General features: G+C 42.9%; 1 protein-coding gene across 1 annotated transcript in view; it reads left to right on the top strand.

The window, feature by feature from the left end:
* The window catches only part of EFCAB13 (EF-hand calcium binding domain 13), an 83,999-nt gene that overhangs the window by 15,200 nt on the left and 53,617 nt on the right, over window positions 1-15,182 (top strand). The window contains exons 11-14 of the mRNA XM_061592117.1: window positions 492-1,085; window positions 9,264-9,476; window positions 11,049-11,120; window positions 14,544-14,687. Of these exons, the coding sequence (XP_061448101.1) occupies window positions 492-1,085; window positions 9,264-9,476; window positions 11,049-11,120; window positions 14,544-14,687 (1,023 nt within the window). The remainder of the gene's footprint in view (window positions 1-491; window positions 1,086-9,263; window positions 9,477-11,048; window positions 11,121-14,543; window positions 14,688-15,182) is intronic.

Genomic DNA, 15,182 nt, shown 5'->3' with positions numbered 1-15,182 from the left:
TACTTATTTCCTGAGACAGAATAGAAGACCCACTGGAAGACACCATCTGAAAAAAGTGTACTATGAGTGTGTAAAAGACTTACCCACCTTTAGAGAGGCATATCCTTCTGATCTGGAAGGAGGTGCTGACTAAAAGGAGATAATCCTAGAGCAGTGACTTATGGAGAAATAGAAGATTGTTCTCCTGTGTCTGCATGGAGAATGGCCCAGTCCCACCAGAGTACTAGATCTTGATGAGATGCAGCAGGCAGCCTTCTCTATAGGTGCATATGTTAGGTTTGACCATTTTCATTTAATTTATTTCTCACTGCACTCTTAAGAGTTCTTTCATGGTGTGCTAATGTGTCCCTGCCTGCACACAGTTTGGGAGTTGTTGTGCAAAGTATTATTGTTTCAGAGATATACTGGGAAAGCACTCTATGGAGGCCTTGTTTCAGCTGGAGCTGCAGAATCTGATAGGGTATCTTTGCTTCTCTCTACAACATCCGTAGATGAATGTGCCACTTTGGAGAGGGGGTCTTACCAAAGCTTTGCTAATATTATGGGTGATTTAGAAACTCGGTGGAGAAGAAATTGGAGCTTACTAGACAAGGAGATATCACCTGCTCATGCTCACCTGGCTATGTTCTATGATCCTGATGTAGAGGTTGCTCTTGCCCAACTACAGAAGAGGACAAGTAAATCCCAGAGACCTGTGGACCAGAGAAGACCCAGCACTGCATCTCCTGAATGCCATGTAGAAGAGAAGGGCACCAAGTGGCCAAGAGTTCGACCAACATTTGGCTATACAAGTCAGGACACTCTGTTTCCACTAAGCTCCTCCTTATCCTTTAAAGAATGGGGTAGGCCTTCTGCCCAGCAGACAAAGACAAGAAAGTCATCAATGAGTGCAGGCCAAGATGATGTCCCTTTCTCACTTGTCAAGATGAGTGCCAACTACGAAGCAATCCAGCAGCACAAGAAAAAGAAGATACTGTCCTTCCAAGAGAAACTTCCAAGAAGGTATGACTCTGAAGAGAACTGCCAAAAATCAAATTCTGAAAGTGAAATCAAGGAACATCCAGAAGTCCAATCAGCCCAGCAAGGTGGGTCCTGAAATGTTGTCCATTCAATGCAATACACACTTGAGCATGCATATTTTGGATCAGGTGAACTGGATGGGAGATTGCTCTTTAAACCAGGTATTTGTCTAATGATGATAGCAGGTTTTTAAGGCTGATCCCCAAAGCCCCAACTCTGCATCGTTTCTAGGGAGTTGAGATGCTTTCACACTAGGCATTTAGTGTGGAACTGCCATGTTTCATTTACTCACCTTTTTTTACAGGGCATCTGGATGATGCTGTCATCCAGTCATTATCCTATATTTTTCCTGTGGTTCTTCCATCTTTTCTCTGACTTTTTCAGAAGAACAGGAGAATAGCGCAATCTCTACAGGTTTAAAAGGGTGGGTTTTTTTGATGCGGGAGTGATGTGTCAGAAAAGCAAACTTATCACATCTCAGCCCATGTTTCTAAGTGAACACCCTGTTATGTTCCATTCACACCATTTTGCATGACATGGCTGCTGTTTTGTGGGGTCAACTGAAGCTCAGCAAACAATCATTATAATCTTTGTGATGGGTGCCATTTTATGAGCCCATCTTTGTTTTCTAAATCAATCTTTTAATTATTGCTTAATATTATTTTCTAGATACTTCTTTTGCGTTAAAACAAATTACTAAGCTATAATGCCAAGTCTTAAAAGGCTCGTTCTCCAGTGGGCACTAGGACACCCCCAAGGATAAATCATGATTGAATTGGAGGGGGATAAAGACTGGCATTATGAGGGTAATGACATCATGTGGATGTTGCAAACAACAACAACTTGCATGCATGAGAAGCACCAATCCCACAAAAAATCCACCTGTCTGGAACAACACTTTACAACAGCATAATACAACAAATTAACACAATGGCATTATGATGCTATTGCACTATACCTCTTTTTTGTATATGACACATATTCTGCTATAAAACCATAATGCAATACTAATTTTATAAAGAACATATACTGAACTTCATATGGCCCCACCCACAGCAGCAATGCCACACCCACTGATGTCAGGGCCAGCTGGGATTTGAACTAGGGACCTTTCAGTCTGTACAATAGAGCCCCTTGTGGAGAACCACTCAACGTTCCTGAGTGGTAGGAAGTCAGAATGATCTTAGATCCATCCCCAGTTAACCCACTACTTCTCCCTGAGTATGCTTGGTTATGAACACTTCCCAGACAAATCTATCCTTTTGCCCTGACAAAAAGCAAGTCCTTACTCTTGCATCCTTACCTCCCTAGTGCATCCCTACCTTCAGCATCCAATCCTCTGAGATAGGTAATACAGCTTTGCCCTGGATCATTTGTGCAATGCTTGTTCTCTGTTGCAATTGCTCCTGGAGCTCTTGGACAACACTGCCCCCTCACCTGTCTCATTAGTAACTGCCTAGTTAAATAGCAGGCACAAGTAGCCTGGCTAAGGCCCAGTCTTACCAGGCAGAAAGGGAGAGTAAAAGCGAAGCAGGGTGTGGATAGGTTACTCATCTGGATAATTAGTTTAATTCATTTCTTAAAGCAAAAGAACATGACAGTGATCCACTGGTGATTCTGTTGTGAATTTGTTGTGGAAGTTCCGGAACTCAAGCAACTTTTGATACAGGAAAAATAACGATGTTTTATCTGCTTCCTATTTCCCTGAGCATTAAGCAAGTTCCAGAGACAGCACTCCTGGGTTAATTTTCCTTTGGACAAGAGAGCACTGGAGACTTGTGATGTCTTTGTAGTTCTGGCAAATGTCTTTGTAGTTTTTGCAAATAAGTAGAGCACCATAGAAGCAGACACTCGTAAAGCAGGGAGGAAATCAACCAAGCTTGCTTCAAATTCCCAGAGAAGGCACCCCACAGTGCATCACTTGCAGCTAGGGTTGCCAGGCTCAGGGTTGGAGAATGATTCTGTGTCTTTAAGAGAAGAGAAAATTCAGCCAAGTGCAGGTTTTCTTGCAACATTGTAATGGGAAAAACCAGAAGGTTGCCAGGTCCAGCCTCCAAGAGGTCTTCTGTATCTTTAAAAGTTATGCAGGGGGAAGGGAGAATTTCACCTTGTGGTGAATGATATAGAATCATTCTCAGGCCCTGAGCCTGGCAACCCTACTTGCAGCCAATCACAATCTCTCTCTCTCTCTCTGGCCATCTCTGTCTTCCCCTTCTCCAGCTTCAAAACTGACTGCTTCTGTTTCCTCCCACTTGTTGCTGGGTGTCGCCTTCTCAAATTGTGATGGGTATTACATCCCCAAAACTGGAGAGATGCCCATCTAATCAGGGCAGATTAGCATTCTTTTCTTGAGCCCTGCCCACTGAGGAAATAACACCCACTCTTTTTTAAACTATTATCAAGAGATCATCCTAATATATTAATGTCACCCAGTCAGTAACAATATGTGGACCAAGGAGTTGGCAATGGTGAAGATAAGGAAATGTAGGACAAAAAAAGTGTGTGCCTTCACTTTAGAAAACAAGCAACAGCAGGGGTGGGTGAGGGGCTAAGTTAAAAAATTGGATTAAAGGGGCGACCAAAATAGCCTTACAGTGGCATTTTCATGACAATGCAGAGCTTGGAAAAGTTACTTTTTTTGAACTACAACTCCCATCAGCCCAATCCAGTGGCCATGCTGGCTGGGGCTGATGGGAGTTGTAGTTCAAAAAAGGTAACTTTTCCAAGCTCTGTGACAATGCTACATGTTATGCTTGCTATATGAAACACCAATGTTACGCTGCTATTTCTCATAGCAAATGTCCAAAGTACAGACATCAAAGTGTATCCACGCCTGAGAAACCTGGCCCAAACAGGGTTCTCAGAAATGTGTAGACAGTGTTTAACAGTGTATACGCATACGGGAAGGGCATTGTCCGTTTGCATGTTTGCTGCAGGAGGCACCGGTGCCTTTTATAGAGGACAACCCCAAGTTTGCCACTGGAACTGCACTCAGCAGAGAGCCACAACCAATCTCAGCTTCCTAATGAGTGTTTTTGCATGAGCCCCATGTTTATAAATACAAGCTAGTCTTCACTTGTTGTTCAACTTTATATTTTCAAGTGTATCCTTACAACCTCTCTCCTATGTACCTAAGAACAATTTTCAGTGTCATTCACACCTTGAATTTTTATCCCAACTTTACCCACAAAAGTCTTGGTCTGAGTGCCACATTAAGTTTGCACAGAGTTCATTTTTCAGTATGAAATTTGCCTTTTGAAAAGAAGCCAGTCACTCCTCATGAACAATTGCTTTTCATGCCAAACAAAGCAGAGTACCATCCTTCCCTCTGGTTGCCAAGAGTCGAGGTGAGATTGTGCTGTGCTTAGCACTGCAGATCACCCCTGTTCAAGTGGCAGTTGCAGTATTATCTGTGTCTCCCCCTTTCTCTTGCCAAAGAGAGGAGAGGGGCTCTGGGTCCCATTGTGTATCACGTATCACCTCTTTTAAAAGAGCAACTGCCCTTTCAAAAGTGGTAATCATCTTTGGCTCCTGTTTGTACATGTTTTGGGAGGTTACCAAAACAAGCCCCTTTTCCAAGAGGATAAAAGGTTTGGCAAAGCATCTCTTCTCTTCCCTCCCGCACCCAATTCTGGCTCAGCGCTATTTTGCCCTACAAGTACAGTACCACCTTGAACACTGATGAACCAAGCTTTTATAACTATAACAAACCTCACTCAATTTGCAAAAGATAACCATTTCAGTGGGAAGGACTTCCCTCCAGGACTAAATTAGCACGTGCTACCAAAATCCATCTTCTGGCCAGAATGGTTTACCAAACATCTGAAGAGGTGTTCAGGTGCTGACTTGGGTGAATCTCCAGTGGAGGAAATTTTGTAATTGTGGGCTAGCCACACCAAACACCTCTCTCTATGAGTCCTCACCATTGCTGCAGTCATCTGTTGGTGAAGATCAACATGAATTTACCCATAAAAAGGTCTTGACTAGAGATGGAAAAATCTGTCAATGTCAGTTTTCTCAGTTTCTCATTTTTCCATTCTTAAATGCAGTTTTCCACATATCTGCAGCAATTTGCAAATTAAAAAAAAGAAATTCTCATGAAAATTCATCAGCATTTTCGTGTGAATTTCTCCTAACACATTTTTGTATGCAGTTTTTAGTAATGTACACTTTTTTGCAAGCATTTTTCCTTAATAAAATGTATTTTTATGTTATTTACTAATATCTTCATTCTATGAACACTTTCCCCTAATGCATGCTTTTTTTGTAAACATTGGTTGGAGAACTGCATCACAAAAATTGGGTAAGTGTGAATTTTGAAGCATGTCTGTTTTGGTTCTTGCATTGTTTCAGAATGTGAGAATTTAATTGATTAGCCTTTAAATGCGAACTGGATTGGATTTTTCTCCAACTCTAGTCTTGACTCATCCTGGGCTGACAGGTCAACTTAATTTGGAATCCCAGTGTATATTTGATTCTTTGGCATGGCCAAGTTCTACATGTATAGCCATCATGAAGAGCCAAAGAGTATTATCTTTATTTGTTTGTTACATGTATACCCTGCCTTTCCATTTTTAAAAAAATGCCCCAGGCTATTGACAACAAAATCGAATACATGACAACTAATAAAACCAAATACAACTCAAAATGGAGTAGATAAAAAGTTAAAAAAAAAAAGATGGCACACAGTTAAAAACATGATGGGTCTTATTCAACTGCATCATACTCTGAGAACCCACTGAATTTAATATACATGACTAGCGTAGGTCCATTCATTTCAGTGGGTCTCCCCTGAGTATAACTTAGATGAATGCACCCCAATTAATTTAAAATACAGGTGAAATCACAGAAAGGCGAAGAAAAACAAATCAGTTCAGTAGGCCAAACACTTGTTCAAATAGAAGTTTTTTGTCTGCTGATGGAATACTTGGGCTTAGAAGGATCTATCATGGCATGAAAACGCTTAAATTCCTAATTATTCTTTTGGAAATATATCTGCCACATCCTAAAGATGCGGTGTGAATTGTAGCATCCTTCCTGCTGCCTTCTTCATTCTCTTGGTTGCAATTTCATTCCCAGATTATGGGACTAGTTTCCGATCCCATTCCACCAGCCCACTCATCCTAAACAGCCATATAAGAGACCCTAAAATAGGAACAACCCATAGCCTGCATGTGATCCTCTGTACCTCAGTCAGGCGCTATCTGAATCTTCTGTGCCTCAGAAGCCCCCTCACCCACCCAAGCAGGGGGAGAAGAGGCTTTGGAAAGCATGGGTCCAAGGCCTAACAGGTTATAGCCCTTTGAAATCCAATGGCAAAGGAGCTAGACCAATTCTTACTTGACACTGGCAATTCCACAAAGACTATAGTTTTTGTTGCCTTTTTCTGTTATTCCTGTGCTGCTGAAGGGATTGAAATGGATCCACAGCAAATTCCTTTATCTCAGCCCTCACTACCTATATTGGCCATGAGAAACCTAGCCACAAGCTTATAAAATGGCAGTGGGCAGGCAGAACATAACCCTGCATTCCATTGGTCAGCAGTCACTATGGATGACACCAGAATGGGCTTCTTATGTGGCAGTCTGCTTACCTCACATAAGAGATGGAAAGTTGCCCCACAGCTTCAGAAGCCCTTCATATCCAACCAGGACTAGAATCTTTTGCTAGGCTCGTGGCAAACATCCAGTTTTTAAGATGACTAAGAAAAAAACTAAAAAAGATGCACAGAAAAAGATTTCTGAACCTAACCAGAGTGTGGCAGGGTCCAACCCTAAGCTGAGAGGTGAGACTTCTCCTCTCTGGCCTTCCTTTCCTATATCAGAGATACCTGAAATACTTTTTGTTTATATGGCTTATTGGAAAATTAGTCATGCCAGGAAAAAGGAAGAGCAGCTGAGATGCAAACTGCATGGGGTCAATAAATGTATTAAAATGCGCAGCAGGATGGCAGAGAGAATATTTCAAGGATCTGGATATGAAAGCCATTGACCAGGATGGCTCAGGGTACTGAGCTCTGGGTGTTTTCTGGTGGCCAACAGATCTCTTTACCTTGTTTATAGGCTGGCTGGGTGCCCTGCAAAGCGCAGTACTGGTGATACCTAACCCACCATCTTAATTTCCCAAAGGCATCTATAAATATAAATTAGCATATTCAAATTCTATGCAAATTTGTGTTGTGCGCCTTTGCCCCAAGTCCAATATGTAGCAAGTCCCTCCCACTGACAGATCTAGTGAACAGAGCTCAGTCATTTACAAGGTCCTCCTTGTGGTGACTTTAATGTACCAACATTGCTTTTTTAAAAAAATATTCCTTCATGGGTATTCTTCTGGGGAAGAAAAATGAGCAAAATTGGCCATTGACGGAGGGAGGAAAAGTCATTTCACAGAGTCCAAAGCTAAGCCAAAACTGGTTCTGCAGTTAAAGCCTGTGTCAAATGTAGCCTCCATTGGAATTGCTTTTTAAAAGCACATTTATTTTATGTTGTGTGAAAATTTCCTCACAACATGACAAAGAAGTAATGAAAAATGTGCTTCCACCATGAGTCCTGAAGGCTGTCATGTATCACACAAGGGTTCTTGCAACAATCACTTCAAAGGTTGAGTTTTATCTGGAAATCGCAGATTTCTCCCTTTAGGACTCTTTTTTTTTTTTTTGTCTACGCAAGGGTGTAGTCATCCAGGGTCACGGGGGGTCATAGTCCCGATACTTTTTTGGGAGCAGGTTCCCAGCCAGGTCCCTATGTATGAGCCAATCAGCATGAAAAGGGAATGTGTTAGCCACTGAGAAGAGTCCTTGGCTTTTCATGCTGATTAAAGCCAATCAGAGTGAAAGGAGGTGAGTCAGTCACTGAGAAGACTGTTCTCAGTAGCTAACACACAACCTCCTTTACATGCTGATTGGCTTCTAGGGATGCCTGTTGTGGTAGAATGTGGACTCGTGAGATGACAGGAAGAGCAAGAGAGATCAGGGAAAATGGAAAAGGAGGCGTGGCTGTGAGGGGTGTGGCATGACTATCATGAAGGGACCCTGCACTTCTGAATTTGCCACTACCAGTAGGGCCCTGCTTTGCGGCACTCCGCTTTGCAGCGTTCCACTGATACGGTGGTTGTCAATTGCAGAAAGGCTCTTGTTCCACTTTTACGGTGTTTTGGGGACATCTGGTGCCATTTTAGACAATGTTAGTCAATGTGTTCCGCTTTACGGCGTCGGTCCGGAACAGAACTTGCCGTATGAGCGGGGCCCTGCTGTATACTACTTAGTCTATGACAGCTGTGGTGTCCAATCAGCCCATCCTTCCTTTCTCCTGCACTGCTGTAGGCTGAGCAGGGTGTGGGAACGACAGTTGCTGCTGTATGTCAGTCAGAGGCCAGAAAGACTTTTTTTTTGCAGGCCATCACAATTGCTCAGAAAGCTTTGGCAAGATAAAAGTGGGCGAATGATAATAACATAGTGATTGTTTTTGTTGCTTTCATGATTGTATTTTTAAATATTGCATAATGGTTGTTTTCATTTTGTAAGCTAGAGAATTGAACTGATGGGCAGCCATATAACTTTGTATAAAGATACGGGCTCAGCTCACTGCATGCTGGGCAGTTTCCCACCTTTTGCACTTGTCATGTTCCTGTGCTTTGAAACTGCAGCCTGTTGTACAGAAATCTAAAAGTGAAACTTTTTTTTTACTACAATGGAGATAATGGGGAGTGAAAAGCTTAATCAGTTTCATTCCTGTGCATCAGACTATTGTTAAATATGCAGGAGCAAGATGGCAGCCCAGGTTGGGTAACATTGGATGGTTTTCAAACAGAAGGCTCAGCCCCTGGCAGTTTGGTTAAATTGACTAGCGGATGGCATGGGCTGGAAGGGTTGTGAGAATAACAACCCTTTCCCAATGTGTTACATTTATTTTATGTATTTATTTATTTATTTTATCATTTGATTTATATCCCGCCCTTCCTCCCAGCAGGAGCCCAGGACCCATTTATACAAATGTATCTGCTAAAGACTTGTCTGTCTGTCTGTCTACTTCACCACCCAAGTGCAGACACAGAAGGCAGAAATGTGAGATGGTGGGAAATCTACTGGAAAGTAGAGGTGCATCTGAAACTTTGTTGGGGAGAAGTAGTATAGTGGAGGGGGGATTTGAAAAGTAACAATGGCTGGCAGGGTTAAACAGCTCTCTCCCTCCTTCTCTCCTCAAAGTCACCCTTTTGTGACACTGTTTTTCTTTAAACATCAACAGGGCCAGGGCTTTGTTACCTGTATTTGCATATAACATGTAGTTTTGCCCCAAACGAGAGTCTCTTTTCAGCCTTGCAGAATGCCTTCGATATCATCAACATGCTTGCAGAAGATAACATTAAAAGTAGTGAGCTGCGCTCCACCTTGTACAAAATGGGAGTCAGTTTGAATGACAAAGAGTTCCAGGAGGTGCTGCAGAAGGCGGGTATGGCAGGTGCGTCTCTTCAGCTTCCTTTCGGGACTGCCCTAGGCAGGCGTTGGGCTGATCTGGCAAGTGTGCAATGGGGTTTCCATTTGCATTTCATGTCAAACATGCCTTTTAAATTACTTTTCTCAATGGCTCTTGCTGAGTTTTATGGAACAGTGTAAATTGGCTGAAATATGAGGATATACTTGGAAAGGGGCAAAACCTGCCCTTCAGACTGCACCCTGGGCTCAGTAAGGGCCAGGGTTGGCCCACACCTAGTCATATCAGCAAGCCGTAACCTAAAAGTGAATGAATGCCATTCACTTCAGTGGAGGGAAGTAAAGGGCTAGACCAGCAGTGAAAGTAAAACTTGCCCAGCACCCCTCATATCCTTGGCTGACCTAGACCCACATTCACACCATATATTTATTCTACTATTATTCCACTTTAAACAGTCATGGCTTCCTCCGAAGAATCCTGGGAAGTGTCATTTGTGAAGTGTGCTGAGAGTTATTAGGAGACCCCTATTCCCTTCACAGAGCTACAGTTCCCAGAGTTCTCTGAGGAGAGAGATTGTCTGTTAAGCCACTCGAGGAATTGTACTCTGTGAGGATTGTTTTGCAGGAGTATTCTGCAACATGTCATTGATGCAATAATAGTACATTAGTGGTGAATTCACACAGGACTGTCTACACATCATTCCATTTTGTTAGTTGTTCTGTGATGCTTCCCCAATATTGCCACATTATTGTCATCTGGAGGGGCACTCTTGCACTATAGCAGGACAAAAAAAACAACAACAACCCAGATCATTTGTGGCATGGAAAGTTACAGGATTTTAGTAGAAGACCACAGGCACTGATTGGAAACAAAGCAGAACCCCAAAGCCTTTGCAGGCGCAAGGAGTTTTGAAAGTGGGATCCCACATAACTGGACCAATTCCATAATGAGCACAAATCATAATGAAACACAATTAAAAAAGGATGTCTGGAGGGGCCATAGACTCCCTTCCTCTCTACACACAACCAACCATCCATAATGAAGAGCATTTGATTAGTCTGTATTAATAGTCATATCCTGCAGGAGAGCTAGCAGGTCAAATGACCAAAGAGGTATTTCTACCTTCCTTAAACCCGAAAGGATTAGATTAGATTTATATATATCTTTATACCAAACATTTAAAAAGTCTCAAAGCAATTTACAATATATATAATACAATGAACAAAACATAATAAAAACATATTAAACAATTGACAAAATCAGTACAATAGCAATTATAAACACACATCAATACCTGGACTGAGTAACGGTGACAATGATATCATTAAATATGCTTAGGAGAATAAAAACATTTTCCCCTGCTACCAAAATGATAGCAAAGCTGGTGCCAGGCATACCTCCCTGAGGACAGCATTCCAAAGAATGGGGGTGTAGGGCTATTACAGAGAAGGCCCTTTCTGGGGTCACCACCTTCCATGCCTCTTTGGAGGTGGCACATAGAGAAGTTATGAATGCATTATCTGGGTAAGCTCATAATGATGGCTGTAAATCCCAGTGAAAAAGCTCTCGTTAACTCATGCTTAAAACTTGACATTGCAGAAGATGGGATGGTGAACTTCGACAGCTTCATGTCCGCCTTGGGGAAAACACAGTGCTTCACAGAATTTACAAGTGAGCAGACCAAGCTTGTTCATGTAAGGTTGGGTTAACGGTCGTTCCAGTTGGTAAAAGGATGGTAACCCACCCCCTTGGTGCTATACTTGTACTCACCTCAGGCCAGTGCCATTAGAGTCATATCCCAACCCCACATGATGATTTATATGGGTAGGTTTTAAATCAGGGCCAATGTGCCCTCCAGCACTGAGAGTGGGGGACACACAGCCCTAAAAGGAATTCAAAGCCAATGATGACTCCTCCAGAACAAACAAATCTGTGTAGACCAAAGAAGGCCAAAGAACTTTCCATGCTGAAAGGACAGAAATTGGTCCTGAAGCCGTAGCTGACACAGGATTCTGCTGCCTATACTCCATAACCTGGTGGGAACACAGGGGCATGGAAGTCTTGAGCTGAGATAGCCCCACAAAATCTGCCCCTCTCCTTTTCAGGTGGGAAAAAAATGGGGTGAAGGGTTTTATCCATTTTTAGGGGGCCTGATGAATGTTTTGGGCACTTCCTTACTTTTGGTGGTAGCAGTGGTGGCATTTCTATTTGTTTATTTATATATTTACTTTAAAAACACACCCTTATTCTCATTGCTGCTTCTGGTGGTGATGGTAGCAGAGCTCTCTTCTCTCTGTCTGGAAGCCTCCAGATACTGTTGCCTTCCCCTACAGAGTAATTCTGAAATATGCTTCATCTTGACTAGCATCTTTCTGAGATCACTTCTAAAGGAGGAGGAATGGCTGCCCCTCAGGGATGGGGAGAAATGCAATCCAGTTTGTATTGAAAGGTAAACCTACTTAATTCACACCTTCCAAAACAATATACAAACTGAAACACAGCCATCCTTCAAAATTTGCACTTTTCCAAATTTTGCTGTGCAGTTGTCCAGCCAAGTAATATGTACAAAAATGCATGTACTAGGTTAAAATGTACACAGAAATGCAAATATTAGGGAAAATAACATACAAAAATGTGTTCTATTAGGGGAGAGCGCTTTGCAAAAATGTGTAGATTAGGCAGAACTGCATACAAAAATGTGCATCTTAGGTGAAATTCCCACTAAAATGCTGATGAATTTTCATGAGGTCTTTTAAAAATAAAAATGTGAAAACTGATGTGGAAATGTGGAGGACTGAAGACTGTAAAAATGAGAAACCAAGAGAAACTGAAATTGACAGATTCGCCCGTGCCTAGTGGTGGCCTCCATTTCCCCCCAGAAACCCTCTTAAAATTATGCTGCATCACAATGTAAGGGCACTCGGGGAGGGCTTGATGGGATTGCAGCTACAGGCACCAGCAGGAATAAAAAGGATATCTTTTAAAAAGGAACCACCACCACTGCCACTGCAAAAGGGTAAAGGGAGGGCTTGAGACTTGCAGGGAATTTCAAACCCTACTTTTTTCCTTCCCCTTTTCCCACTTTTGAATCTGAACATTCATTAAGGAAGATGTTCTGATTAGTGCTAGAATATAAGCAGCCAGTCCTTCACTAGAAACTTCCTCTTGGCTCCTGGGCCCTTCAGGATGCTGGGCTTGAGCAATAAAAATTGTATAGTGTAGGCCTTGCCTAACATGGAATACCCAACCCATTATGAAGCCCTCATTTGTCTTACGTTTATCAAGGAGGTCCCTACTCATATGTTTCTCTCTGAAGCTAGTTAGATCATGAAGATGGAGCATATTTATTATTTGTATTTAAACATGCTGCCTACACAGATCTATCTTAGCCCAGGTTTCCTTGCCTTCTAGAAAGAAAGCAAAATGTGTGTTTTAAATGGATTTGTACTGTGATTTTGTTATGAAGTGTTGGTAAAACTGTAAGCTGTCTAGACTATTACAGCCCAATCCCTACATCAAGGTTGGGGGACTCATGCCCTTCCTGATGTTGCTGGATCCCCTCTACCATCAGCCACCAGGGTCAGGAATGATGAGATTTGTAACCCAGCAACATCTGGAGGGCCACAGGTTCCCCATCTCTATGGAGTTCTCTGAATTTTTGCATTCAAAAATTCTTGCATTTAGTCCCTCTGATCATGCATTTCCAGTTCCCCCTCCTAAGCCAGGCAGCAAGGCCTAAGGACAAAGTGCTTCAGCATACAGAGTGCCCATTCCCTTCTGAAGCAAACATTAATCAAGATGTGCAGTTTTAAAACACATTTGCTTGGTAGTAGGAAATAATAAAGATGTTGATGACACTTTTTCTAGCTTTATTTTCTGTGCTCTTTGGGGAGCCAGTAGGGGCCAAATCCCAAGTAGTTGGGTTCCAGGGGAGTTGACAGTCAGTCCAGCAAGGCCAGAGGGCAATAATATGGTCCAGGGAAGGCAAGGGCGATGTTCCAGCATCAGCAACGAAAGTAGGGGTTACTCAAACTCCCATCAGCTTCAGCCAGTATAACTAATGGTCAGTGGTGATGGGAATTGTAGTGCAGCAACATGTGGAGTGTTACAGGTTCTGAACTAAATGTTAGACAGACCAGAAGCAGGTAACATAGTGCAAGGCAGGCAAGAAACCAAGGGTAGAAACACACTTATTGTTGTGCCAGTTCCAGAGCGTCTCTACCTCTCTTTTCTGAAAATGGGGGCACACAACACTAGTCAAATTCCACCCCTTTTTCCTCTAAAAGCTAGTTAGATCATTTGACTGCATTTTTTTAAATTCAGCTTCAGGCACATTTCACAACTGATTGGTAGATCAACCCATTTGCCTTCCAGGTGTGGCCACTGGAAATTCTTTGCTGCAGGCTCAGGCAGAGATAGTGATTGGTCCAATGCTTTGCTGTGGGCAGTCCTGAAAAGTCTGAAGTCAGCAGAAGGGAAGGGAGATGTGGTTAGCAGAGGGCACAATCACTTCGAAACCAGGCAGGAAAACCATTCTGGCTGTTTTTGAAGTGACTAGTGTGCCCACAGCCCAAGTTCCAAAAAGGCAGAAATCAAAGGGCAGGCAGGTCAGAGGCAGGTTACTTGGTCCAGTGCAGGCAGATGGTCAGGTTCAAGAAGACAGCAGCACAAGGAAAGGGAACAGAAGCTTAGCCTGGCAGGGTCTTCTCCCCTGCTGAGGAGCAAGAACTGAGACTGTGACTTCATAAGGCTTGTTGGACATGGACTGATCCTTAGGATCAGCTAATGACGTGCGCACTCAGTAACAAGGCAAGTACTGCAGCACAGGGGGTGCCATGTAAGCACAGAGTTCAGTCTGCAAGGCTTGTGGTTGAAAGAGAACACAGTAAAGCATCATAGGTGTGGTGCCTGGCTGCTGGAAGCTCTGGTTGGAATGGACATACGCATACCCTCCACAGAACCTTGTATTTTGCCTGGGCCAGTTAGCTGGACTGTAAAACCAATACACTGCCAATACAGTTGGTTCTTGGGATAAAGTTCTAGGTTGAAGTGCAACTGATTCTGGGTTGAGATGACAGGTGTACATGTTTGCAGTGTTGAAAGATGCCATTCAAGCCATCAGCAAGATTGAAAGAGACAAGGTGGTAGTGCACAATCTCCCATCCTTTGTGAGAGACATGGGGATCTGCCTGTCTGACCAGGAATTTAAGCAAGCTCTGAAACAGGTATCAGTGGATGGTAAGTACACAAGGAAATTCTTTCTCATCTACAGCACTGCAGTACCCAGACAGCACTGTGAAAGGGAGGCTTCCTCTGTCTTGTAAGGTCCTCTGGAACTGCACAGTCTACATAAACACCCCAAATCTTGCTCCAGAGAAACATTAGCCTGGAGTAGTTGTTCTTGTTGATTGTTTTGCATTGAAAATGTGTCAGTTTTGCCATTTTGTCTGCTTCATAACCAGCTGCAAAGGACCTTGGAGGTCATTTTGCAAAATCCCCTGCTCAGTGCAGGATCTTCAGTGCAGGATGTAGCCATGGCATCCTTGACAAAGGGCCTTCCCACCTCAGCTTAAATATGCCCATCAAAGGAGAGCTCCTCCCCTCCCAAGACTATTCTGCTATCAAACAGTGCTTACTATTATGCAGTTTCTCTTAATGTTTAGCTGAAATCTGCTTTTCTGCAGGTTCCACCCATTGGTCCTAGTCTTGCTAGTCTGGAGCAACAGAGAACCC

The sequence above is a fragment of the Rhineura floridana genome, chromosome 11 (genome assembly GCF_030035675.1).
Source record: "Rhineura floridana isolate rRhiFlo1 chromosome 11, rRhiFlo1.hap2, whole genome shotgun sequence".
Lineage (NCBI taxonomy): Eukaryota > Metazoa > Chordata > Lepidosauria > Squamata > Rhineuridae > Rhineura > Rhineura floridana.
Note: the sequence above shows the minus strand (reverse complement) of the source record. Positions and strands in the feature narration are given on the sequence as shown.